Here is a 26,608-nt window from a genome sequence, read left to right as displayed (position 1 = left end):
GTAAACTCGTAATCCCGAAATTTTGCTTCAGGATTGGATTCCCAACTAATACTGAAAGACATTGATTCGAATACCATATGAACCTTGGTATTTTTCATTTCTATTGTGTCTGAAAAATCGGAATTAATGCTATTTAATTTTAATTCTGATTGATCATCACAGATTAGGTTTTTCTAAATATTCCTATTCTCATGGTTAAATATCTTGATGATTAATTAAAATCGAAACAGGTCGTACACATTAGGTGTAAAAAATCTCTAATAATAACATATAAAAATATATGTATAAAAAATCCAGTTTGTTTCATCACAAGATGAAAATAAAATAAACAGAGATTTTCTTCACTTCTGAACCTCAATCTAGTTGTGCCCACTACCGGATCATCTACTTTGGCGGGATGGACTCCCAGAAGCGAAAATCTGCTTTTTTTTTTTGATTTTTTGTTCAAAATTAATGTTTTCAACTTACCCAGTACCGAAAAAGAAAAAAATCAAATAACCAAATAAAAATTAATTTCATCCTACTTTCAGATAATAAAACAGTATTAGTAAAAATAATATTGAATTACGTATAATTATCTCATCTGATAGTTCATCTGATACTACCATTATGTCACAATCGTGACTTCGGCTTAAATATAAACTTTGGGAATACGGTAAAACTTTTCCTAGTACATACATTTTTAATTAAATATTTATAAAACATTAAAATCTTGCACTCTAATTTATTGTGGCTTTTATGGTTTAATAAATAAGAATGATTGAAATTTTAACATTTTCAGATTTCAGTTAAAAAATTTCAAGCCTCATGGCTAGATGTCATTTTTTTATTTCTAGCAAATGAAAATGTAAAAGCATTTTGGATGTAAAATATTTTCATTATATTTTTTATATAAAGAAATTTTATTAAGAAACGAAATTTACTACGACATTAGTAATTCTGCAACCATTTTCATATTAAAATAAAATTATTTCGTAAAATATATTGCAATGTTTAGTGCTATTAAATCAGACATATTTTTTGCTCATATGGACTTAAAATTATATATTGGTAAAATGATATTATATAACTAGTAGAGATATTTAAATTAGATTATATGCTATATTACCATTTTATTTTTAAAAAATATTCTAATGTTTATCTAATTTGATCATAACCTCCAATTACTATAATTGTTTTTTATTACTATTTTTAAGCGATAAAATAGCATTATTTAATTACAATAACACTTAAGAAATAGTACTGTATTGAGTTCATATACTACAAAAATGTATAAGACATAAAAAAATCACATAAAAAAATCTTTTTTCCCAAAAATATTTTCCATAATACACAGTTTCGAATCAAGCGTACGGAATTTGTTGAATTCACGAGTGTGTAATGTATTCAACAACTCCCGTCCATAATTAGTCACCCTTCATGTTCACTAGAGCATGTCTCCCCTGGCCAGTCCGATCTCCGTTGACCAAAACATCATTGCATCTGCGTTGTTCATACCGAAAACACCGTTTTTTGGCTGTTTAATAACTTTTTTTAATATTACATTCAATATTTTTAAAACATTGGGAATAATACGTTGACATATTTGCATACTACAAGCAGTTAGAATAACTTTGGATTGGGCACTATTAGACTGTGTTTTCACATACAATATGACAAATCCCCGCTCCGACCAACTGCTTTTATCTAAACCTACTCGTGCATCCTTTCTATTATACAAAAATTATACGTAAAATAGTGTCGTTCAGTGTTTTGTGTATATGTGAACTGTAAAATCATACAAAACAATGTGGTGCAGGAAAGTGTTTAACTCAAAGGTGCTCTTGGGATTATTCAATGCAGTGTTTCTGGTAATATATATTTATAACACTATTAATGAAAAGCACAAATAACATTTAATTAATATATTTCAGGCAAGCGGCTTAATTCTTCTTGTTTTGGGCTTTTTACTGCTGTGCGATTCCAACAGAATACTTCTGTCGCGTCTTTTAACGTCATCGGACAATGAATCTCCTCAACCGCCTTTTTATTATGGAGCTTTAGTTCTGATTAGTTCCGGTTTGTTTATGGTGAGCAGTGGAGCTGTTGGCTGTTGGGCTACTTGCTCTGATGGTTATTGTATTCTAACAATGGTGAGTAAATTAATTTTTTAATTTCTTATTAAAAAATATTGTTATTCTTAGGGAGGGAAGTAATTTCATTTATTGATTTATTTATGACAAATCTGATTATTATGTCTCTACATGTTTCCCTAGTGTCTTGATGTGCATTATAAAATAGTTTTTTTTACCATTTTATACACATATAAAATAGTAAAATTTCGACTAAACGAACAGGAACAGCATTTCAGCTTTTTCCAGGGGAGGGGCAAAATTTGAGTTGAGTTGGGTTGGCTTAGTTTGTATTTTGGACTTGACTTAATGAAAGTTTAAAACTATAATTAGTTTTAGAACTTTCATTAGGTCAAGTTGGGTTTGGTTAATTCGTGTAGGTTTGAGTTTGAACGGCAAATGTATGTTTCCCAACTGTCAAATTAAGTTTCATAGACATTTTAGAGCGGCATATAATTTCACTAGTACCCATCAGTTAAAATATATTTTCTTTTAGTAAATGTATGGAAAAGTTGAAATGATATAATTTTACTAGCACCTGCCAGATGAGATATTTTCACTGTTAAACATATACATTTACCAGTGAAAATGTATTCCGATTTCATTAATTAGCATTCATTAATCTGCCCAAATTCAAGGGGTGGGGGCAAATATCCCCACCTACCCCCCTCTTAAATACCCCCCTGTAAACGAATCGAACCAGCTCCTTATGACTGAAACTAAACAGATCAACGTACAGTAACGGCGTATTAAGAAGCTGGATGACTACCGTCATAGTCGATGTGGCAAGTGTTGATACCCTTACCAAAACCACCATAAAAAGTTGCTAGAATGCGTTGTTCGATGATATTCCGGACCTTAAGTTGGAAGTTATCGGGAATAGAAGGATTACCCACAGAATTTTTTTAAAGAAATTCTTGGAAATATATAACTTTCTTTCACAGCGATCATAACCCAAAGCTCCTAATAAAATGGCGATTCGATAGAAGAAAGAATAAAAATCAAACTTGTTTATATAGAGATATTTTAGAAACCTTTACATATTGGTTAATGCTTAAGATCATTAACCGTTGGTTAAAACATATTTTGCGAAGACTACAAAGATATCTTTGTGCGCATATTTAGTATCAAACATTAATCACCAAGAATTTTGGAATTAAAGGCATTTCATATCACAAAAACTCTATGAGACTCAAGAAGAGCTAAATAATTTTATTATATAAAGTGGGTTCAATTATTGAAACTGAAACTCCACTATTGAAAATTTGATCGGAATATCGGGATAGAGGTTTATGGTATACCAGTTTTTAAAACCCTGGATTTAGTTCTTAGATGCTCTTCATTATGTAGTTTTTTTGTTACTATACTTACACTAAAAACACGTGGGTATTAGTTAATCATAATACTTATTCCCAGATTCTGTGATGTGTAGCCCAAAGGGGATTTAAAAAGAGTATTTTTAATAACATTGCATCCCAATCCTTAAAGTGTAATTTTGGACTAAAACATTATTAACTCAATTTTTAATTAAAGTAAAGCAGCTTTCTCATATTATTTAATACACTTCAACGACTTTCTTATCCATAAAACCCCAGAAGTTTTTTTTATGTAGTTTCAATTCTAACAAGAAGCTCGTTTCTAAGTAAAATATTATTAAAATAAAATGATTCCTTGACTTCATATTGCTTTTAGAAGGTAAATCTTTTCTTAGGTAATATGTTAACGTGTTCCAACCAATCAATTCATTGAAACACATTATCATGGGTTCCTCTTTAAAAATAGCGACCCAATTCAATGAGATATCTGGAGATACTTAGAAACTTTTCTAATAATCTGTTTAATTCCATATATTTTTTTATGTTATTCCGCATATTGTGTTAATATATGTAAAGCTATACCGGAAGATGTACAAATAAATATAAATACAGCACCTTAACAATAAAAATTAATATATTATAAACTTGATTTTGATATTGCTTTTATTGTCTTATTTCCAGTATTTCGTGATGGTTCTCTCTGCATTATTTGCACAAGGAGCTGCTTGTGTGATCGTAGTAGCTTGGCCGGGATGCATCGGCTTACAAAGTGCAAGAGGAGGTGCCGTCGGTGCGTTACAAGCTGCTTATGGAGTACCCGGCAAAGAACAATTCACAGCTGCTATGGATTTAGCTCAAACGAGTGTAATTAATCTATTTATTGAGTGTATTTAACAAACAATCTAACTATGTTCTTATTTATTTAGTTTGAATGTTGCGGAATGACCGATGGACGGAACTACGACATGTCTCTCTGGCAATTGCGAAGATTGGGTCCTAGAGATTTAATCGTTCCATTAACGTGTTGCGTTCAAGAGTCATACAAAATGTCTTTCCTTGATCCGAAGCCAATAAACGAAACAATCTGCCAAGAATTGCTACAAGAACATTATCAGTTTTATAGACACAGTCAGGTAAAGATCAATCAAATACTTTATATTTCAGTTAGAGTAAGCGTGTAATTAGATTGTTTTTCTAATCAGGGTTGTCTCACAAAAGTTGAAATCTGGTATCAACAGCAATACATTGGCTTTTTGATAATCATTCTTCTACTATCGTTGACTGAATTTGGAGTATTGTTCAGTACAATATACGCTTGCATGAGATTGAGGAAGCGCCGAAACGAGTCTGGATCTTTCACAGTCAAGCCGATTAACAACAAGAATAACGAAAACGTGTATCATAATAAGATATCGACGATGGAGAGAAACACCGCAGACACGTACCTGTATCCGGACAGCTTTTACAGTCCTCGTTCCAAGCATCCGCAGAGCTACGGCACTCGGGACGAAATGGCATGAAAATTGGCCGATGATGCAATTACGCTGACGAACAAGATTCAACATTTCTCCGATTACTTGTTGAAGTTGCAAGCGGATTCAATAATGTGGTGATGAATCGGTTTAAATTCTTATTTAAGTGATTGCATCATCGTGCGTGTGTATATTATTAAAGATGGGGTTGTTTAAATATGCAATTATATTATTTTTGATATAATTATGTGAAATAGCCACATCGGCCAGAGCATGACTATAGTGTTGTACTATACCAACACACCGTTTCAGCTTGCGGCCTTTTAAACAGGATTTAAATGAAATACTATACATTGCATAAGTCCTCATGTTGCATCTTCAAAATCGAAATTTGGCTATTCAACAAATGTATAAATTCCCAGATAATAAGTAAAGGGTTTAAAAATTATCTTTTTAAACCATATTTCTTAAAAAATACTCTTTCACACAGAATCTACGTAATTCTTTCAGCCTGTATAATTTATAGCCATATATTAAAATAACCCCTACTTTTATATAATAAGTGAGCCGCATATTAAAAAGTAACAAATTGCCATTATGATATCAATAATGATGATAATTATTAGTATATGTAGATATTATTTTATTGTAAGATATTATCGTGTGTTTGTTTTTAATAATAAAACCATCGAATCGTAAATATATCTTTTTATTTTGATATGAGAATGGGTATTTGTATATAAATAATGGAATATGATAACTTTAACTCTTATTTTGAACGTCAACAATAATTCTCAGATAACAATTATTATTTTATACAATACAGCGTAACTTTAAATATATTATTTAAATTAAGTAAAAAGCATTAAATCCCATTCTTTTTAACAAAAATATTTTTTAGCGATTATTTTTTTATTTTTTTTTTTCAAAGGCAGGACCGCTGAGAAAAAAATGGGCACTGGTGCTTATTGTTGCATAATTATGCGTTTTCTTGTAAATATAAGTGAAATGAAAAAAAAAAATGTAAATGCAAATCATTTCATATTTTTTCACTATGACCCACGGTAGATTGTAAAATGTCATAAACTAATAAAAGAACAGAGATCCGGTAAATGAAAACTCAGACTCAGACAATGCTTATTTTATTCACATAAAAATAAATATAAATCGCCCGAATTTCGAATAAAATTTCTCAGGCCTCGGTTATTTAAATCGGTTGACCCCCCCCCCCCCCCCTTATCGGGCCTTATTATAGAAACAGTACAAAGGACTTGACATATATCACAGCATCACTCATTCGACTCTAACTCACACGGACACAGAAGCGTGCATGATGGCGCCTCGACTCGAATTATTAGCTAGAGGGTTACCAAACGTATTTTCTTTGTACTGGCAGCACTAAAACACTGCCGTAGATGGTAATCTACGGCAGTAAATACATACTAAATGAAAACTAAATTATGTTGGACAGGAAAATGTTTTTTTTTATGATTAAAAATTAAATGCAGAGGTCGACAATCACATCATATGGATTGCCTTTTTAGCGGACGTGTGCTAGTTAGACACATAATTGGGTCGCTGCAGTATTATTTATTGAAGTATAGTTCAGTTACATGTTGGAATATGATGGTAAGAGAGATCAATCGTCGAGATTCGCCAAAAGAATATGTTTCCTTCGTCAGTGTTACCAGAGTGCCACCTAGTTTTGGTTATAAATATATAAATAAATAGGTTACCGTACCTCGATTTTATATTATGCCCAACTCATCCACTGAAAAAATAAACATAGCATTTTATTCCTTTACTTAACTTCGTATCTAACTAGAAGTTGACATTTACACGATAGTAATCTTCATGATGATTTTCTATATGATCTAAAAAAATTATAGTATATTTTGTAATATATTTATGATATTATTTATAATACATTATTTTCTGACCATTTTTTTAATGCAACAACTATTTCACCGAACTGTTTTAACGGGAGAATAATATAATGTGGTGAGATATATACAATAAATTTACTAGTAGATAAATATTTTGCTTAGCAACATAAAAATGAAGGAGTAAAGATGTGCATAGAAAATTAACTTTGACGTACGTTTTAACCTAAAACCTAATTTAATATTTTCCAGAAGTATTATGGTTTCTTAATTGCACGTGGCGGTTTTTGATATTTTATTTTTATTTTTACGCGCTAGCAAATGTTTATTTTGAATGTAAAGAATTTAAAATTGCGCAGTGTTGCCATGTGCGTCGGGGTGGCGAGCCGCCGCGCCCGTTAAGATGGCGACGCGCGTCCCTCAGTAGCGGTCGGAGACTCGACCGGATCGGTCGTCGCTGGGGTGTTTTTCTCGCGTACGTTCGGCACGCTGACACTTGTCGCTCGATTCTCGCCGGATTCTCGCGCCGCGTCAGATTGATTCGTCGGCCATTTTGATATCGCAACTCGCCCTAACCGCTGGGCCTTTCGGACAGTCGATCGCTCATAGCGCGCGTCGATCAAAACACGACGGAAGCTTTGCGATGCTTTACCATTTTGACAGTTGAGTGCGATCGGGTCGTCGAGGGAGTGAGCGGTGTGCTTTACGGTGGATCTCGGGGGGGTGGAGGCGGGGGGGCTGCTGCCGCGGCCGCTGGTGGGCGCGCCCCCCGCGGCCCCCGCCGCCCTGCACCCGCCGCCGCCCCCGGTAGCGGCTGCGCCCCCGGGGGGGCCCAACCAGGCGGTGGCGCACGACCTCCCGCCCAAGAGACAGGCTATCGTCGACAGACTCAGGTAACACCACCTGTCAATGTTTACAAACAACGAATTATATTTTAAATTTTGGCCCAAGAGCGTGCCGAAGTCGGCCAGCGCGATCCTATTTTGTTCATGTTGCGCAACATATTTGTTTACAAACAACGGTTTTTTTTATTTTAGCCAAGAGTGCAATAAAATATTTAAATACTTGAAGATTGCGCAATATTTGGTACGAATACCTACTAAAATACGATTAGTACCGTTAAATTGACATTGTCAAATTTCTAAGTGGAGTTAAATGCAAAATCTGATTTGTCCACCAAAAACATGGATATAACAAATTTATATATTTGTAAAGCTTATATTATAGAATTTATTCAGAAAAAAATTAAATTAAAAATTAAACGGCCCCTTTAAATACAGTAATTGTTTATAAATACCATCAGACTTGTGGTTGCTAATGGTTTAATTAAGTAAACAGAGAGGTATATTTTACTGCTGACTGCGATTTTTAGTGTCATAACAAAAAAGTGTTGTTTAACACGTTATTTTAACAAAACAACACATAATTTGACATCAATTTCTCAAAGAGGCTTGTATGAACAAACCCCTCGTTTTGTATCTAAATTTAAGAAAAATATTTTAGTATATGCATTTCTATTAATCCTAATTACAATTTAAAATAATAGTCTGGTTTTGGTAATCGTGTCCATTGGGTTTACCTGTCAGGTCACGATGGTTATAATTTTAATAAATAAAAACATATTATAAATTAACATGCGAGGCTTTACAGCTTATCGACACTGATAATACTGATTAATTGCCTAATTTTAATATAAATATATTAGTATATACTCTGGTTAATTTAAGATTGTATCGCTTGGGACGCATCATAACAGTCTTATCACTCATGGGTAATACATTCTTAGAATAACCAGGTTAGATAAAAAATTACCGACACTATCCGATAGTCGAATATTTTTGGGTGCATTTTGAAGAGCCATCTAATACTCAATTTTAAGGTTTCCACTTAATCGTCACTGATTTTGGAACCCATGGCACCAAAAACTGAGTTTTTTTTTAAATCCACAAAAATTTCAACTCTGACGGTTTGGAAATTACCAAAATAAATAATCAGTACTTCAATAAAGTGATTAGTATTTAAATTATTGACAGTTCCAAAACGCCCATTTGCTGTTCAAACCCAAACCTAGCCTAAACGACGCGTACGTTCGGAACATTTAATTATCAAATAATTAGTTGCCAATATAAAATTAATTATAAATCTATTTTTAACTTGTTCTGTTTTGTCACAGTTCTGTTTCGTCTGGTTACATGTAGGTTTATCGAGTGCAAATTTCACAAACTTCAGTCATTTCAGATCTAATGTTAAACGGCATATTCCGGACAATGACGATATATGTCAAACATTTATAAAGCCTATCATTTTATTGAATAAAATTTTAAAATTGATAAAATTGCTTACGGAATTTTTAACGATAAACCTAGAATATATCGCTACGCGGCCAAATAAATCGCGACAGTATACGATTTTTTTGAGATTTCTCGAAATCCTGGTTTCGCCTCCTGATCAATAAAAAATAATAAAAATATCCGGTAGCTCTGTATATAATTATTATAATTTCGAATATAGTTATCTTTTATTAAAAATTCGCGCCCATCCTCCAGGGGGCGCTGTGGTGGCGATGCTCCAGCAGTAATACAACTGTATGTTGTTCTCACGACTGATAATGACCTTTATTTATTTTAATCGCTCCATATTTATACTAAATATTTAATACGATACACGTGTATTAATGACAATCACTTATTAATGAGCAGCACGTGTAAAATATTTATTAATTTGTAACGTATGTATTAAAAAAATAAATTTGTTGTTGCTATGCGAATTTATTTTTAATAAAAATAATATGCAGTTAACTTGTTTGTTCCAACAGAAACATTACTTGAATATTTTCATTTTAGCATACCTTGCTGAAATTCAAGGGAGTTGCATTATTTTGCTATCAAACAAGAAATTATACAAGTCGGACAGTGACCTCACGCTATTACAATTGATTTGCCTAGTTGATAATAAATCCCGAATTCGAAGTAGTCGAGAGTTGGTATTTCAAACGGAGTATAAGTACTTTCTCCCACATTATTGGATTGAAACAACAATTTTAAAAGAAATCTTTTTAAAGCCGTAATTCGTCTCTCAGTTCTCAAATTCGACAACGCTGTTTAATTCAATCTTCTATACATATATTTGCGCAAACAATAACACTACAACTTAGTGTCGGTTTTTTAAACGTTGTTTCTACGTTCGTCACGCTTTATCTCCGTCAAATAAACCTTCGTTTTGTGTGTCGTCGTTACGTTTATTGTTGCCTCGTCTAGAAACGACACGCCCCGCCGGTCGGCTTGATTAGATTTTAAAAATTGACATCGATCGAAGGCCTATTTCCCCACCTGGGCAACTATGCCTAGAAATCTAGAAAACGACAACAACGCGCCGTATAAATATAGTACTACATCGCCGATAAACCTTGCACAGGTCAAGCATAATAATGCGCTTCATGAATACACCTATCGTAAATGTTTTGATTAACGTGGCGTCGATTAATGTAAAATGGTTACGAATACATGTTGTTTTTGAAGCAGAAAGTTGCCTCTACGTTTTATTAAGAAACGCAAGATGGGGTAAGAGGACTTCTGATTTAAACACTAGGACTAATTGTTTCTAAAGTCGTAGCCTTTGAATGTTGATGTACATCAACGACAAAACGTGTCAAAAATTGTGTATTAATTATTAATGTTCGCTGGACTGATAATTCAGAGGGCACAGGTTCGAGCCCCTGCAGCAGACTCGAATTTTTATTTATAAAAATGCTATCAAAATCGAGCAATAGTGATAGAATGCACAATGTTTTTTTTAATTTGATACAATTGATATTTTTATATGTGCAATGTTTTTTTTATATATAAATTAGGAATGCTCTTATCATATATTACAATAAATGTGGATGCAATTCTGAAAATCGAATAAATCCAAAGATGTTAGGGTACTATTGACACTATCTGGAAAGCATATGTCAAATTGTCTTCATATAAAAATCAAAAATAAATTAAATTTGAATTTTATATTAAAATTTGTATAGATTAGAAAAATATTGTACATATAATTAAAAATATTGATTTTTAATTTAAACAGTTTGCAATAGCCATATAATTTGTGTAATAATTGACATACAGTTTGTGCAATACAGTTTCTGTGAGTCCTCATAGAGACTGTTGATTCGGCGTAGCTCGGCTTGGTGCGTGTTCGGCTGAACTATCGTTGATCCAAGTCGGAAGCGAAGTGTCTGAAAGAGTGATTCAAAACAGTAACATAGATTTGGAAGTCCAGCGTTCCTTCCAGTACTCGATCATCTGACCAAAATCGATGATTCGGGGCGGAACCAGACTTTTTGTTATTGTCTAATAAATATCTCAGCATGTGTATATCGGTAGATTCATAATCGATAAAAATTGGCAACATCGTCATTCTATAATTATGGCTTCGGTGCATGTTTGATGGAGATATACACCGACCCCGCTTTTATTTGCGGTTTTTATGCATGTGCTTTGTTTGTGCAACTGTACCATTTGATGGGTGTTCGCTCAGATACGCATCGTTGTGTTAATATCTGAATATATCAGGGCTGTGGAGTCGTTAAAAAAAAACACGACTCCGATTCCAAAATTTACCAATAACACGACTCCACACCGACTCCGACTCCAACTCCGACTGCGACTCAAAAAAGTTTAATTTTATCAGGTATTCTTAGTGTTCTTCTACACGTTTTATATGCATACGCTATACACATTCATTATTACGCAATTAAATTTTCATAAATTTAATAATTTAAAAAAATGCATTTTATATAAAAAATGTTCGGGGTCGCTCATTTTTCACGACTCCGACTCCGACTCCAACTCCGGCCAAAACACCACGACTCCACGACTCCAACTCCGACTCCGACTCCACAGCCCTGGAATATATACAAACATTGTTAAATAAAATCCAATTTATTAAATAAAAATAATTTTCTATGAATATTCGAATGAATCGCAACTGGAAATTTGTCGTTTATTTGCTGCTTTCAATCGTGTTATTATTACTTGCGTACCCCATTTGTCTATGACGATGAAAAACATATGCTTCCTATTAACACATTACCGTCCGCTCACGCGTTTTCGCGTGATAATCGCGTAACGTATAACAAAATAATTTTAGCTGAGCTCGTAAAAATATCGTGCAAACGTAATATATATATTTTAACTTTTATCTACAGGAGATTATATACATTTATAATTATTTTGGTAGTGTCAAAAAATATCATCTTTTGTCAAAATGTAGATTATTAAATTATCATTTAAAATTCCCTCTAGTGTGTTACTACGTCTTGAAGAAAAAGTTGCGCTTTCCAAAAAAATTATAATCACATACATATAATGTATGTGATTATAATTTTTTTGTGAAATAGTGACAAATACTTTAGTGCTGGTTCAGATGGAAATTTAACAAGAACCTAATAAAAATTCAATCTACATTATAAACTTCAATATAATTCATATTATTATATAACCCCACTGTTTCATGTAGAATGTGATATAATTTCTAGATGCACCCTCTCGGCTGCTCGACAAACCCCCCAACCCGCATCAGTATGAAAGGATATATTAACCCCTTCGATGACGACACTGCAGTAAAACGAAACTCGTAACACAACTATGCGTTTATGGCATCGTAATTTATCGACGATATGCAACGGAATGACTCGAGGAATGCTTCAAGGAGTCATCATAGTTTTATGGGTGAGCATCGATGCTAACCTTGGCACTCGGTACAGAGCGACTTGTTTGGATTAAGTTTTCTCCCAAGGCTGCCTGCCGCTTTACATTGCGATACTCGTTGATTGAAACTTATTAATTTCCTTTGAGTCTCCGAAAGCGGTTGCTATGCAAAATTTAGGTATCTTATTCATTTGCCAGAATCTCCTCGAAACTATTGATTTTGGACTTCCACTTGGGGTCTCGGCAACTATGCCGCAACTGGCTATTTACTTATATTATATATTAAGATTAAATTATTCCGTGTAATATATAACAGTTAACTGACACACCTAACTCACAGGTCGCAGCGTTTATTTTTAAATATTTAAACATATGTACCTTTTGAAAACATTTTTAATTTGTCACGGTGCTGAAATTAACATAGAGACTAATAAAGCTTGGTACCAGAAAGCTATCATCATAAATTATATAAAAATTGCGCTTCTGCACTTTTTTAAGAAAGAAGAAAAGAACCTGGCTCGAATTACATATGTGCGCTAGTGTTCTTCATTTTCTATCGTGTTTGGGAGGTTAGAATTAGTGATTATTATATAATGATAATTCCGACCAATCATCTGAAATTTGGTTTCCTAGATTTTCATAATCTCATGGATGCTAAAGTAAAATTGAGCTAGTTCGTTCATAGTAACATTATCCTTAATAGTTTGTAAATAATAAAATATATGTCACTGACTTACAGACTTTGATTTCAATCTGGTCTCACTATTTTATTGTGTTTACCCCGTTGTAACGCATTAGGCTAACGCCTGTCACATTGCAACAGAAGATTTGCAATAAAAAAATATATTGAAAATATTCGTGATATTTTCTTCAAAGAAAATATCAATTTATCATCAAAACATCACAATTTTTTTGCGCTACGCGGCCATTCATTCATACATCAGTATTACCTTTCAATGAAATTAGTTTTTATGAATAAAATTTTCTAAATCTTCGCTTTCGTATCTCATATTTTTCTTTAAAAAAATGTAATTCGCGAAAAACAATACATAAAAGCCACTTAGATTATAGAATAATATAAATATTTTGAATTAAAATGTATTAAAATTATTACATATAAAAAATGTGTTTTAGCATATGTTGAAGCAATAGAGATTTTATTTGACGCGTTCAAATTATCTAATAATAATATTATAAAATGAGCATAATAAGACGCCCCTGACATTGATTCCTATTTGATTATTATTTGAGAAATCTCGTTTATACGTTACTGTTGAATAGACTAGTTGTGAGCGAGCATTAGTCAGAACAGTGAACACCCCATGAGTAACTCTCCGCAACGAATTTTTTTTTTGTGAAGTGTTTACCTTACCTTACGCACAAATAATTAGTTTTATGTAACAAAGTATTTATTTAATTAGATCGCACCCCATGTAAAATACGGGGTCCGTGAAATTTATCGCCAGCAACTAATCGCTACCAATTTACCGCCGCGTCAATTGATCGCATAAACAAATTATGTATAGTCTACAAATGATCGCTAGCATATTTTATCGCCAGGCAATACATGTATTTAATATTAATTTATTGGTCTTTTTAAATTTAAAATAAAGGTTTTCTGTAGTTGTTATTTTTACCATTCGCGCAGTGTAATTATAAAACAATTGTTATATTCATACTATTGAAAATATAACATCACTGTTACAGTTGCGAAACGTCCATTTGCTGTTCAAACCCAAACCTAACCAACATACATTATAAAAGTACATTGTACTTTTTATAAAGTAGTTTTTTTAACATTTTATACATATATACATACATATAAAATAGTAAAATTTAGACTAAACGATCAGAGACGTCATTTCAGATTTTCTAGGGGGGTACAAGAGTTGGACAGTCAGTGGTATTTTTTTTAATATTTCGATTTCATTAAAATTTATAGTATTTTATTAAATGACAAGCATTTTACTAGGCAAATTCAATGGAGACAAATGCCCCCCCCCCCCCACCTGCCATCTCTGTTTAGAATTCACGTAAAAAGCAAGACTTATTACAATATTCCGACTTACAATTAGTAAGAATCATATAAAGCATATCTAAACCGAATTCTGACCAATAGGAGAATATAAAAAATAATTATCCCTACTCAGAAGCCAAAAATCTACGTCAAAAGCAAAAAAATCGTGACGGCGACGTCGCTATTTTATTGCTTTTGAAGTGAATTTTTGACTTCTGAGAAGTGATAATTGTTTTTGCGCCTTCCTATTGACCAAAATTCGGTTTGAATATGCTTTAATCAGCCCTCTTACATCGGTAAGGATAGCTATCATATTTTTAAAACATAGTGCACTATCCAAGACGAGATGTGACGCCTGTCCGTACTTCTTCTTCCGCTTATTTTCCCTTGAGATCAATATTTTGAGCATCTAAAACTATAATTAGTTTTAGTACCTTCATTATGTTAGGTTTGGGTTAGAACAGCAAATGGACGTTTCGTAACTGTCAAAGAGTTTCATCGACATTTTAAAACAGCATAAAATACGTCTTGATTAAAAAAATTTTTTTTATTTTTTTAACCACACCGTCAATTAACCAATTATTGTATAAATACATATCATTGCTTATAGACAGTAGAATATGCTAGCGATCATTTGTAGGCTATAAATTGTTTTTGCGATCAATCGATGCGGCGGTAAACTGCTAGCGATTAATTGCTGGCGGTGCTATAATACAAAATACACAAATAGTGCTGCCAGATCGAATATCTCCATAAATAATATAAAATACCATATCTTTGTCAACCTTACACACAAATATTCATTCGGCATTAGATCGCCTCCATCGACCGCACCTTTTGATTGGTTGCGTTATATTATCTTTTTTACTCAGTTTAGCAGCAAAATGTGTTTTTTTTTATTATGGCACACGTAAATATTCACTCGTTCTTGTATCGCCTGTGTCGACCGCACCTTTTGATTGATCATAGTGTTACATAATCATAAGCAAAATAGCCTTATTTTCGTGGTTTGTGTATATACAAATAAGTATTTCCGTCATATTTTTTCATAGAGTGCAGAAAAAAATGGCAGCGGTTACACTTAACATCTCCATCACTACCCGGTTACCCTATATCCATATTTGAATGTCGCATCTACCGGGTTTAATTTGTATGATATACACGAAATGTATAATTTGCCTTAAGGTGGCGAAAAGTTCATTCATAGCTTTACAGCCATTAATAAATTTTTCAAATGTTTTACTTCTCTATCCGACTGACTGTATTAATAACTAATACATTTATATATTTATAGATATATTCATATAATAGGATGACGTGTATACTTGGTGTACATCACAGGAAATTCAAATAAATTGTCATTTTATGAGTCAAATTTAAAAAAATTTGCTGTTGTATTGACCAAATGCACCTCTGCAGTATAAAACTTTATCGATCCTTGATCTAGTATGTAGCGATGCATATTATATACATTGGATATATGTATGTATGAGCATACAACATAGATACGTCAACTGTAAATAATGCTTATGGGCAGACATGTCACTCGTATTGTATTGCGGGTCACATTAACTATTTCTCATTGGCATTTGCCCACAGGACGCAAATTTAAAAAATAAAGGTCAACTTATGTTGGCCGGTCTGATTCGAGAGCAAAACGAGTTATGGTATTTCAGCTGTATTTGTTTTATCTGTGTGTAATTTTCATGAAAGTGTAGAATCCAAGTGAGATTTATTATCAATCTCATCAGTAACGATCTCATACGTTAAATGCTCGATGAAAGAAGCGTCCATAATATTTAATTCGCGCATTTCTCATATGCTTTCCATTAGCGCCAAGTCTTACCGAGAATCATTGATCCTCGATCATACTCCCAATCGTTCCCTTCCAAGAAACCGTAGGACGCAAAGTCAATAAGAACGCACAAACGCAGATCCAATTGACAGTAGTTACTTAAGTGGAAGCTGGCGACGATCAATTATGCAACTGATTATACGCTCGCGCATCCTGCGTTGCATGGGCGTACATATATAAAATGTATAAAATACGACGCAACTCTTCCTGTCCGCTCTCTTTCAAAATCTGCGGCACTCGTTTTATTTTATTTTATTGTCGATTATTCTGACTCGATTTCTTTTCCATTCAGGCGGCGCATAGAGAGCTACAGGCGCAGGCAGAACGAGTGCGTGCCTCGGTTCGACCAGTCGTTCAGCGGCGCGTGCGAGCAGCAGGGCTTGGAGACTAGTCTGCTCCAGAGGCGGTTCCAGGAGGGCAAGGCCAAGAGGGCGGCCAAGAAGGGCGAGAGGAGACAGCCGGAGGGAACTCCGCCTCAGACGGCGCCGACCCTGCACCACCCGCACTCGCTCACATCGAACCTGCACAGCAGCGTGCACGTGGTAAGAAAGAGAATCTATAAATAAAAAATGGTGTCAAATTCTCACCGAGATTTGCATAAGAATATCGAATCTTGGGTTTGATTCAAGGGGATTACTCTTATGCATACGCACAGTAGTCCCAGGTGCGCGATATATTTATCACAGGCACAGTGTTACTGGTCTGAAGTAAAATATTTTTTTATAAAATAATATCCAACAACATATGATTGCGAAATCAATAGGAAAAGAGATATAGTATCTGACAGTTGGCATTTTTTCTATTGACTGATAGATAATATGTGATACCTGTCAAATTCTGATTAGCTGGTGCGAGGTATTATTTGAAGGGGGTTCTAAATATCAATTCAAACTGAATCAAAATCGTTTACATAAACAAACCATCATACTTTTTAAAAGTGAAATGGTAGTTTATGAGATTTTGATTCTTACTTAGATTTTATCGTCTTTAACCTTTAGAAGTCCAAATGCATGTATGTAGTATGTCATGCCCAATATGTTTAATATTTTTTGATGCCATTTTAAATGACTTGATGATAAACTTGGAAAAAGCTGAAATGATTCCCTGATTTTAACATAGAAATTATCGGGTTATCCCTCCAAAAAAACTAAAAACGTGTCATTTCAATCAAATTATATCGAAATACATTTTCACGGGTAGATATATATTTTTCCAGTGAAAATGTAATTTATCTGGCAGGTGCCGGTAGAATTACATGATTTTAAATTTTCTATACGTAGTAATGTATACATTTATTTACATGCGATGTATAAATATTACAGTGAATCTGTATTTTTCAGTGAAGTTATATTTTCACTAGTGAAGTCCAAATTCGTTTGAGCCAGTAGATATATATTTATACTAGCAAAAATATCATTTAACTGATAGGCGTTAGTGGAATTATATGCCGCTCTAAAATGTCTATGAAACTATTTGACAGTTGCGAAACGTCCATTTTCTGTTCGAACCAAAACCTAACCTAATTATTATATTAGAACTTTCATTAAGTCAATTCCAAAATATTTCTTTTATGGGAAAATAAGCGGAAGAAGAAATACAGTCAGATGTTGCGTCTCGCATATTGCTCTATGGTTTATCTGCACTTCGATATCACGCTGTTTTATAAATATGCTAGCTATCCTTATCGATATTACTATGAACTTCTAATATGAGAGTAATGTTCAATTTATATTCAAACCGAATTTTTATTTTTTGAGGGTGACGCAAAAACAAGTATCACTCTATTTTACAGTAGCTAAACATATATTTTCTGTTCAAACCATAACCTAACATAATAAAAGTATTAAAACTAATTATAGTTTTAGAACTTTCATTAGGTCAAGTGCCAAATATTTCTCTCATGGGAAAATAAACAAAAGAAGATGTACAGACAGATGTCGCATCTTGCTCCATTCTGCCTGCACTTGGATATTACACTATGTTTTGAAAATATGATAGCTATCCCTATCAATATTACTACGGACTTATATTATGAAAGTGTTGGTCGAAGTTTATTCTAACTGAATTTTGGTTAATAAGGGTTATCACTTCTCAGAAGTCAAAAATTCACGTCAAAATCAATAAAACCGTGTCGGCGCCGTCGCAGTGGAAATGCTCGTTGCCGAACGTTCCCACTGCGTTTAGATGCATTCTTATTGTAAGTTGTAATATTGTTATAAAAAGTCTTAATATGAACGCTAGATAACCGAGCGTTTCCACTGCGACGTCGATGACACGATTTTATTGATTTTAAACAGCCGCTCCAAAATTCATGGTCCTCTGTATGCCTTTTTTGTTTCGAAATGCGAGACAATGAAACGCTTTTACGCCTTAGAAAAACATTTGTGAATAAAATGTTAATCGGCCGTATCTACTATGACCGAAATACGCAGAATTTGTTCGTCGAATGAAAAAAAATGTTGGAAAGACCCACCTTTTATTATCGTTTAACGCTTATCTCAAAAACAGGCGTGTCTCGCATTTTTTGTGAATTTCGTGTTACGTTTTTTTATTTTTTGTTTCAAGATTTTGGTCAATTTAATAATTTGATCGCGGTTAATTTATTTTTAGTTATTTCATTTATACGCAAATTCGCACAAAAACACCGTCGATACTTAATGTACATATATCAAATTTATTTTAAATGTTCCATAAATTTTGCTGAATTAATTCAAACGCAGCTGATCTTAAATTTTGGTGATTTGAAAAAGCTAGTCTGATCAAAAAGTATTTTCCTATTGACGCCCTCACTGATCAGTAATTCGCACAACATATTTTATATATTTAAAAAAGTTTTAAAAGTAATTAATGATTAATTAAAATAATTATTTTTAATTAAATAATATTTTTTACAATAATTTGTAAAATAAAAAATATCGGTAAATACCGAGAAAAAAATACAAATATATTCGTATACTTTTTTTTAAATTTTTTATTCAATATTCGTATAGTTAAAAACTACGAATAATTAAGAACCCTGCTCCAAATCGTCGTAATTGGCTGTGACGGCAATAAGTGGGAGAGCACTAAACCTCCCTCACGATAAAATAAATACCATTTAATATTGAGGAGATACGTAGATTTTTATGCATGCACATAAAAAAACACTATATTGTAAATAACCCCCTCCCCTCCTTCACTTTCTATGAATGTTGTTCTTCAGCACAAGAAGATATTGAGGCATATTTACCAACATTTGCTCTATCAAATAACTGAAACCGAGATATTACGGGAATTTTATGATCTTTGATAGATGGACTCTTGCATAATTTTGCTGTCACCATATTCAGGTGTTTCTCTAGAGTCTAGAACTCTATGGCAAACGTTTGATATTTTGAGAATTTTCTAATGATAATAAAATGCTTTATCGAAATGAAATTCGTTGACGCTAATAAATGACTGAATAAAGCGCTGATGTTCAAATTCAATGTTTTCTAACGCTTCAACTTTTATTATCTGAAAAAAAAAATAAGTATTTAATTAATAAATGGTAGAGAGACATTTGGCCACTTTTTAATTCTTGAATTATGGAGGCAAACCGCACATATAAAAAGTTCGAATGTGTATTTTAAAGCTTATATTTTTAGAATCTGAAAGAAAAATAAAATAATACATAAGCACGTAATAGTTATCTAATGTTTTAACAGTAGTGACTTTTCACCTACACAAAATTTTAACCTTTTTTGATTCAATATCAGTTTCCCCTTTAAAGTGTATTTGAATTCAATCAAATACCGCATATGGTAAATGCTGACATATAAAAATAGTTGATACATGTATAATTGCGTCATTTACATCGGAAAGTGTTAGATAAAAGCATATGTTTAACGTTTTTGCGGTCGTGTAAATATATAATTAGGAAAATCCGCTTAAACGTTTTATTAAAACGAATAATTTTGATGAATTCTGATATCTGGAAAACGTTATTTAGTGATCAACAACATAGTAATAAATAAACATTATTTTCTCAATGAGTGTTAATTTTGAATCAGAACCACTTTTAATTCAGTATTATGAATTTGACACCATCATTAATAAGAACCGTATTCTAAGAATTTTATTTGTATGAAAATACCACACATATATCGATAATTGGACTCAAATTACGTAAATAATTTCATGCCCTTATCTTCACGTTGTTCTTATGATGAAACTCAGCAAAACTTTGCATCATAGTATATATCAATAACTCTTTAAAACATATCATCGCTGCCTTATAAGTAGTTTCTAATAGTGTTTTCGCACAATATCGCAATTGCGACTACACAACGCCTACAATGACGATTTTTTTTCTCCATCCGGTGCCGGCGTATACTTATGTATGTTTGGCTCGCGAAAGCGCATTTCCAGGGTCGAATTGGCTATTGAACCCATCGGATTTTTTTCTACTCATCGGAAGACTGAAACGACTGTTCCAAAAATCACCCAAGTCACTCGTGTTTCGCCTTGATGTTGTGGACTTTGATTGGATAATTGCGATAAACTGTAATTAACCCTTTGGATGCCGGGCATTTTTGGAAAAATGTTCCAGAACTGCCGGGACTTTTTATTAAATAATTAAAAAGTCAAAATGTGTATTTTAGTTTGTAAACATACGGTCGCACGTGCGACGCTGTCTGCAGCGAACTTGACCTAATTAATGATGAATATGCGATTGTGTGTTATTTTAGTTCGTATTTACGCTGTAATAAGAGTCATTATCGCATGACGTATTAAAAATTACGAGATGTGAGCGGCGGCGCTCCGACAGGAATCGATAACAATGGTATATAATATGTTATTTATTTTTAAAATGTAAATAAAACTTTTCGTAAATTAATAAAATATGATATTTTTAAATAATGGTTCAAGTAAAAATACCCTACAGACGGTTAAATTTATATATATATATATTTATATACATATATATATATATATATATATATATATATATATATATATATATATATATATATATATATATATATATATATATATATATATATAAATATATATATATATATATATATAAATATATATATATATATATAGATATATATATAAATATATATATATATATATATATATATATATATACATATACATCTATATACATACATACATACATACATATATATATATATATACATACATACATATATATATATATATATATATATATATATATATATATATATATATATACATATATACATATATACATATTTATATATATATATATATATATATATATATATATATATATATATATATATATATATATATATATATATATATACATAAATATATATATATATATATATACACATACATATACATATATATATAAATATATAAATATGTATATATATATATATATAAATATATATATATATATATATATATATATATATATATATATATATATATATATATATATATATCTATATCTATATATATATACATATTTATATATATTTATATATTTATATATATATATATATATATATATATATATTTATACATCTATATATATATATATATATATATATATATATATATATATATATATATACATACATACATACATACATACACATATACATATATATAAATATATATATATATATATATATATATATATATATATATATATATATATATATATAAATAAAAATATTAATGAAATTTAAAAAAAAATAATGATTATAATATATTTATAACATATATTTGAAAAAATGTTATATACCCCTGAAGCAATTACCCTACAGACGGTTGAAAATGTATTGGATACTTCGATTTCGGAGCCGTCGGATCCGGCAGTTCTCGCTAGTGTAGCCAAAGCCGATATATCGGATTTCGGTAGCCAAAGGGTTAATAAGCGATTTGGAAACTTATCGCGCAACGTACTACACAATTAAGGCTTTGTTCTATTTTTGGCAGCACACAGGTTTGTGAATGGAAGAAATTGGCAGCGATTGATAAAACTTCATGGGTTTCGCGTTGCCATGTCGACGCTTCTTTCTTTGGCGTATCCCTTGGAAGTTTTTCGTTTGCACCCGATGGAAAATTAGGGCAGATTCGATTTTTGATTTGCGAAAATTGTTAGTGGATGCACGCCCACAATGTGCTACAGATCTCCTTTGTTTTCTAAAAATAACGTTAAATATACCTGATGGTTGACGAATGAGAGTGCTGCGGAGCGTGGTAGGCATTGGGTTTCAATGATACGATATGAAATTAATTGTCATTGTTACTTACAATGTAATTTTAAATCATACTTTTTGAAATGTGTTTTATTTATAGCGAAATTTGCCCTTCTTGGTAATAAGCAGATTATTGATTCGCGAATAATCTAGTACAAGGGTGCAGAAATTGATTAGCTATTGCGTATGTGTGTAGGTTGAAACTTTGTTGAGAAATAAAATATATACTTATCTGCGTTTCTTTACATAGTTGGTTCTAAAAGAAAAGTCGCGCATCAAAAAATCTTTCGTCAAACATAAATAGTTCCAAAAGGATAAAATTTATAATTGTCCATATATTGTATTGGCAATTATCTTATTTAAGTAGTTATTTTTTAGGTTAAATTTGAGAAAAATATCGCTACGCTTAGTGTTTCCTATGGAAAATTATTTCTCGAGAAAAATGCTAAATAATGATTTTTTATTTCTTTCAATTTTTAAAATACTTTTACCACTGCAATTTTAAAGACAAGTAGTGGTTAAAATCCGCTAAATTTACAGCTACATACAGTTCAGGTAGTGAGTGGTGTATTGAAAAAGGAGAGAGTTCCGATTAATTCAGATATAATGAATGTCAACAACCAGACTGAATTTATGAAAATCGGTTACATCTATATTATTAATTATTAGATGTATTAAAATTTAAAATCAATAAATGTATAGAATAGCGCATTTCTTACAAATAAAAATTTTGGAGTCTGTTGTCGTGGCTTGAACTCGCGGCCTCTAGGTTACCAGTCTAGACCTTACTATTTCAACCGTTATTCAAAGCAGAAAATAGCTAAATTTCTAAAACTTGTTTAAAGTTGAAAATAATTTCTTCTCTTACTCATATGGCAATTAAGAAGTATGCTCTGATGATCTAAAAGTGCACAAATACACGAAGTGTTTAAATTAGATTTAACCCTTTAAGCCAGAGGTCCCCAAACTGTTTTGTCTCGTAGACCACTTGCCATGTTTTCCGGTTTTGGGTAGACCCCCGTTGATTTTTTGCAAATTCATAAACTTCAAATGTGTTTTTGACAGCTTATAGTGCTACTCATATTGAAATATTTAAATTTCTAACTGTAGTGTAGTTAGTATGCAAAACTTAAAAAACACATGTTAAGTTTTATACATTTATTAATTAAATTAAAATTTATTATCTGTCGCATAAAATGACATAAAAGTAAAAAAAATGCTTTTACTGGGAAGGATGACCCTGATGCTTTAATAATAAATTAATAAATTAAATGAGATCCACTATCGTTGAGTTCCTCCAATTTTTTTTCGCTTACACCCCTTGCAGGTCGTCGATATAGATCACTTTGGGAATCACGCCGTACATGTACGGTGGTCGAACTTTCACTGTTTGCGTATACATTTACTTATATATAACTGAAGAAATAATAAATAAAAAATATTGTATTTATATAGTACATTTTTTATTTGATTTAATGTAAATAATTTCTATAGAAAATAATATTAATAAATTAAAGAGTACGAAATAAATGAACATAACAAAAAAGATTGAGAGCCTCTAAATTGATATAAAAATAACGCAATTTAATAATAATAAATTATTAAAACATACTAATTCAAAAAAGTAGTAAAATTAACCAATTGAGAATCACTGATTTTTTTATATAGTAATTTACTATAAATGCAATATAAAATATAAGTAAATAATTATGGAGAAATTCGTAAGATAACTCATTCACATGTGTATACTAACAAATTAACTCACTACTCAAAGGGTTAAAATGCATCTCATAATGCATACGTTATTCAACGTATGTCCAACCACAACCATGATTTTTTTCATAAAAGTAACATTCTAAATATAAAATGCTACTTGTTTTGCCGTGAGGGAGGTTTAGTGCTCGCCCACTTATTTCCGCCTCAGTCAACTACGACAATCTGGAGGTATATTTTTTTCTTGCTAGAGTTTAAACATACTGCAACCTGTTATCTAAACTGGTTTGAGACGGCCGTTAAAGACGCTATAGTTTGCGATTTTAACCATTTATTATCGAATCGTAGCGAAGCGAAATTTGTACTCATTGTTCGGTAGGATGTAAAGATAAAATTTCATCCATGCTCGACGTAATATATATTTAACGAAGCACTTGTAGTCGCCGAGGGTGGTGTCAACAATCCGTTGATTTTCAGCTGCTGGGTGTCCTTTAGAGTCGCAATTGCGTCTCTTATTTATATTTTACATTTAAACAAGCTTTCCAAACACAGATGTTTTCAGCGATAGGTACGAGGAGCTGAGACTAAAGCTAGGTACGTATATGATGAGTGGTGCTTTTAAAATTAGTTCTCCGTCTTATACCATAATCTGATAAAAGTTGCATATTTAATCCGCAGCAGTGATAGATACGCAAGGCAACAAGCAAGCAACTAACCCGCGCGTCGTAAACTCGTTCTTATCTCCGGCGTTTGCGAATTTGAGCCGTGTTTACAAACAACGTCTCCGCGAAACGAACGATGTCAAGGTCCCGCCTTTTTGTCGCGGACGCGATCGAAAGTCGAGCCCTAGCGGCGACGGGGGCGAAAAAAAGATCGGGAGAGAACCCCGCCCAAGGGCGCCCCTCTCGGAAAACTCGGCACTAGTTCGGCGCTCGGCCGCCGACGGAAAACCGGCGCCAGGAGTTACGCCGGCGCGGTGCGCAAGCTCGGAAAATTCGAAACTCTCTCGGGGCTGGCGGCCGTTGCGCAACACCCCCTTCGGCGTATTGTTCTTCTTCTCTTCAGCTGCTGCTATGCTGAGACTGGAAATCTCCTCCGGTCGCCGTGTGACATGTGATACTTTCACAATTGCCCGAGCGATGGAGCGGCGCTCGTGCATTTTTGAGTGCATTCTAATCTATTAGAAAAGAGAGCATCGCGTTCTCTGGGAGAAAAGAGAAATTTATAGCTCGACGATTTGGTGGAAAGTCCTCCAATTGCGACTCGACAACAAAGCTGAAAGGGGACGTGCTGATAGGACCCTTATTGTATAAAACAAATTCTTAAATATAAAGCCGAAAAACACTAGCACAACTTATTAGGCCTTTGCGTTTCCCATTAACTGAACAACTTGATCAGACAATTTTTTTCTTATTAAATCCACTGTGATTCGATTTATTTAAACACAAAATTAGGCTTCTTACCTATTGTTTACATAATTTATTTAGGGTATATGTGAAGATAGATATTATTAATGTTCCGACGGACCGTATGGTACGGAATGTTAACAAATGCGACTTCCGTCTTTAAAACGTTATATTAGTTATACGCTAAAATAACTAGCGTTTTGGTTGTTGCTCAAATTCGCTTAACCTTTACCGGACAAAAACTTTTTTTTATTAAATACGCTGCGGTCCAATCGCAAAAATAAAACTTCTTACCTATTATTTATATATCATTTATTTAGAGTATACCTGGTACCCGTTTCAAAAAAAAAACCAATGGTTCTCAACATATTTTTAATCGAACGGAATTTATTGTTGTTTCTTTATTACTTTGATATATGACACACTAAATATATTTATGTATGGTATGTACATTACAATTACTTACATATTTATATAGTTCATGTTTGGTTATATTTGTCCATCGTATGATATTTCTCGAAGCAATTTTTCCATATGAAGATATGATTTTGAATTACATTTTTAAACATCTCCTTTATTTTTCTTAATATGGGAATAGGTAGTATATATTTGATAAGCCACGCCTAGTCCGTTTTTTTGTCCTTGCAAGTACTATAATATTATTATTCGCTCATTTATATGTTACAACCTCTCCCTTGCATATTTTTATTGCTTGTTTTAGACCTAATTTTACTAGTTAAATATATTTTTTGTAAAAGTAAATTGGCCATTATACAGAGTAATCCAATTACAGTTTCCTATGTTGGCAGCACGGTAAATCAGACAGCTGTCAATAATCACACGTGTTCAAAGTGTTAAATACAGGGACGTTGTTTTAGCCTTTTCCAGGGGAGGGGAGGGGGGCAAATGTTAGCC

The 26,608-nt window shown here is 32.5% G+C and overlaps 2 protein-coding genes and 1 long non-coding RNA gene across 3 annotated transcripts in view; all 3 read left to right on the top strand.

Moving 5' to 3' along the window:
• The first annotated feature begins 1,475 nt into the window (after window positions 1-1,475).
• On the top strand, window positions 1,476-5,599 carry Tsp68C (Tetraspanin 68C). The gene is made up of 5 exons (XM_088201674.1): window positions 1,476-1,850; window positions 1,914-2,132; window positions 4,109-4,291; window positions 4,354-4,560; window positions 4,630-5,599. The coding sequence occupies exons 1-5, from the start codon at window positions 1,788-1,790 to the stop codon at window positions 4,945-4,947; spliced, it is 990 nt and encodes a 329-aa protein (XP_088057800.1). The 5' UTR covers window positions 1,476-1,787; the 3' UTR covers window positions 4,948-5,599.
• A 25-nt stretch (window positions 5,600-5,624) lies between these two features.
• Window positions 5,625-26,608, top strand: part of mam (neurogenic protein mastermind) — a 113,112-nt gene continuing 92,128 nt past the window's right edge. Inside the window, exons 1-3 of the mRNA XM_088202034.1 lie at window positions 5,625-5,628; window positions 7,477-7,675; window positions 16,643-16,892. Coding sequence (XP_088058160.1) covers window positions 5,625-5,628; window positions 7,477-7,675; window positions 16,643-16,892 — 453 coding nt within the window. The remainder of the gene's footprint in view (window positions 5,629-7,476; window positions 7,676-16,642; window positions 16,893-26,608) is intronic.
• Window positions 19,301-23,426, top strand: LOC148227713 (uncharacterized). Its single transcript, XR_015811928.1, has 2 exons — window positions 19,301-20,874; window positions 22,235-23,426. It is a non-coding gene; the product is annotated as an uncharacterized LOC148227713 (long non-coding RNA).

Source organism: Plectrocnemia conspersa, unplaced genomic scaffold, assembly GCF_051122295.1.
Source record: "Plectrocnemia conspersa isolate PC_06_02 unplaced genomic scaffold, ASM5112229v1 ptg000013l, whole genome shotgun sequence".
In the NCBI taxonomy this organism is placed as follows: domain Eukaryota; kingdom Metazoa; phylum Arthropoda; class Insecta; order Trichoptera; family Polycentropodidae; genus Plectrocnemia; species Plectrocnemia conspersa.
Note: the sequence above shows the minus strand (reverse complement) of the source record. Positions and strands in the feature narration are given on the sequence as shown.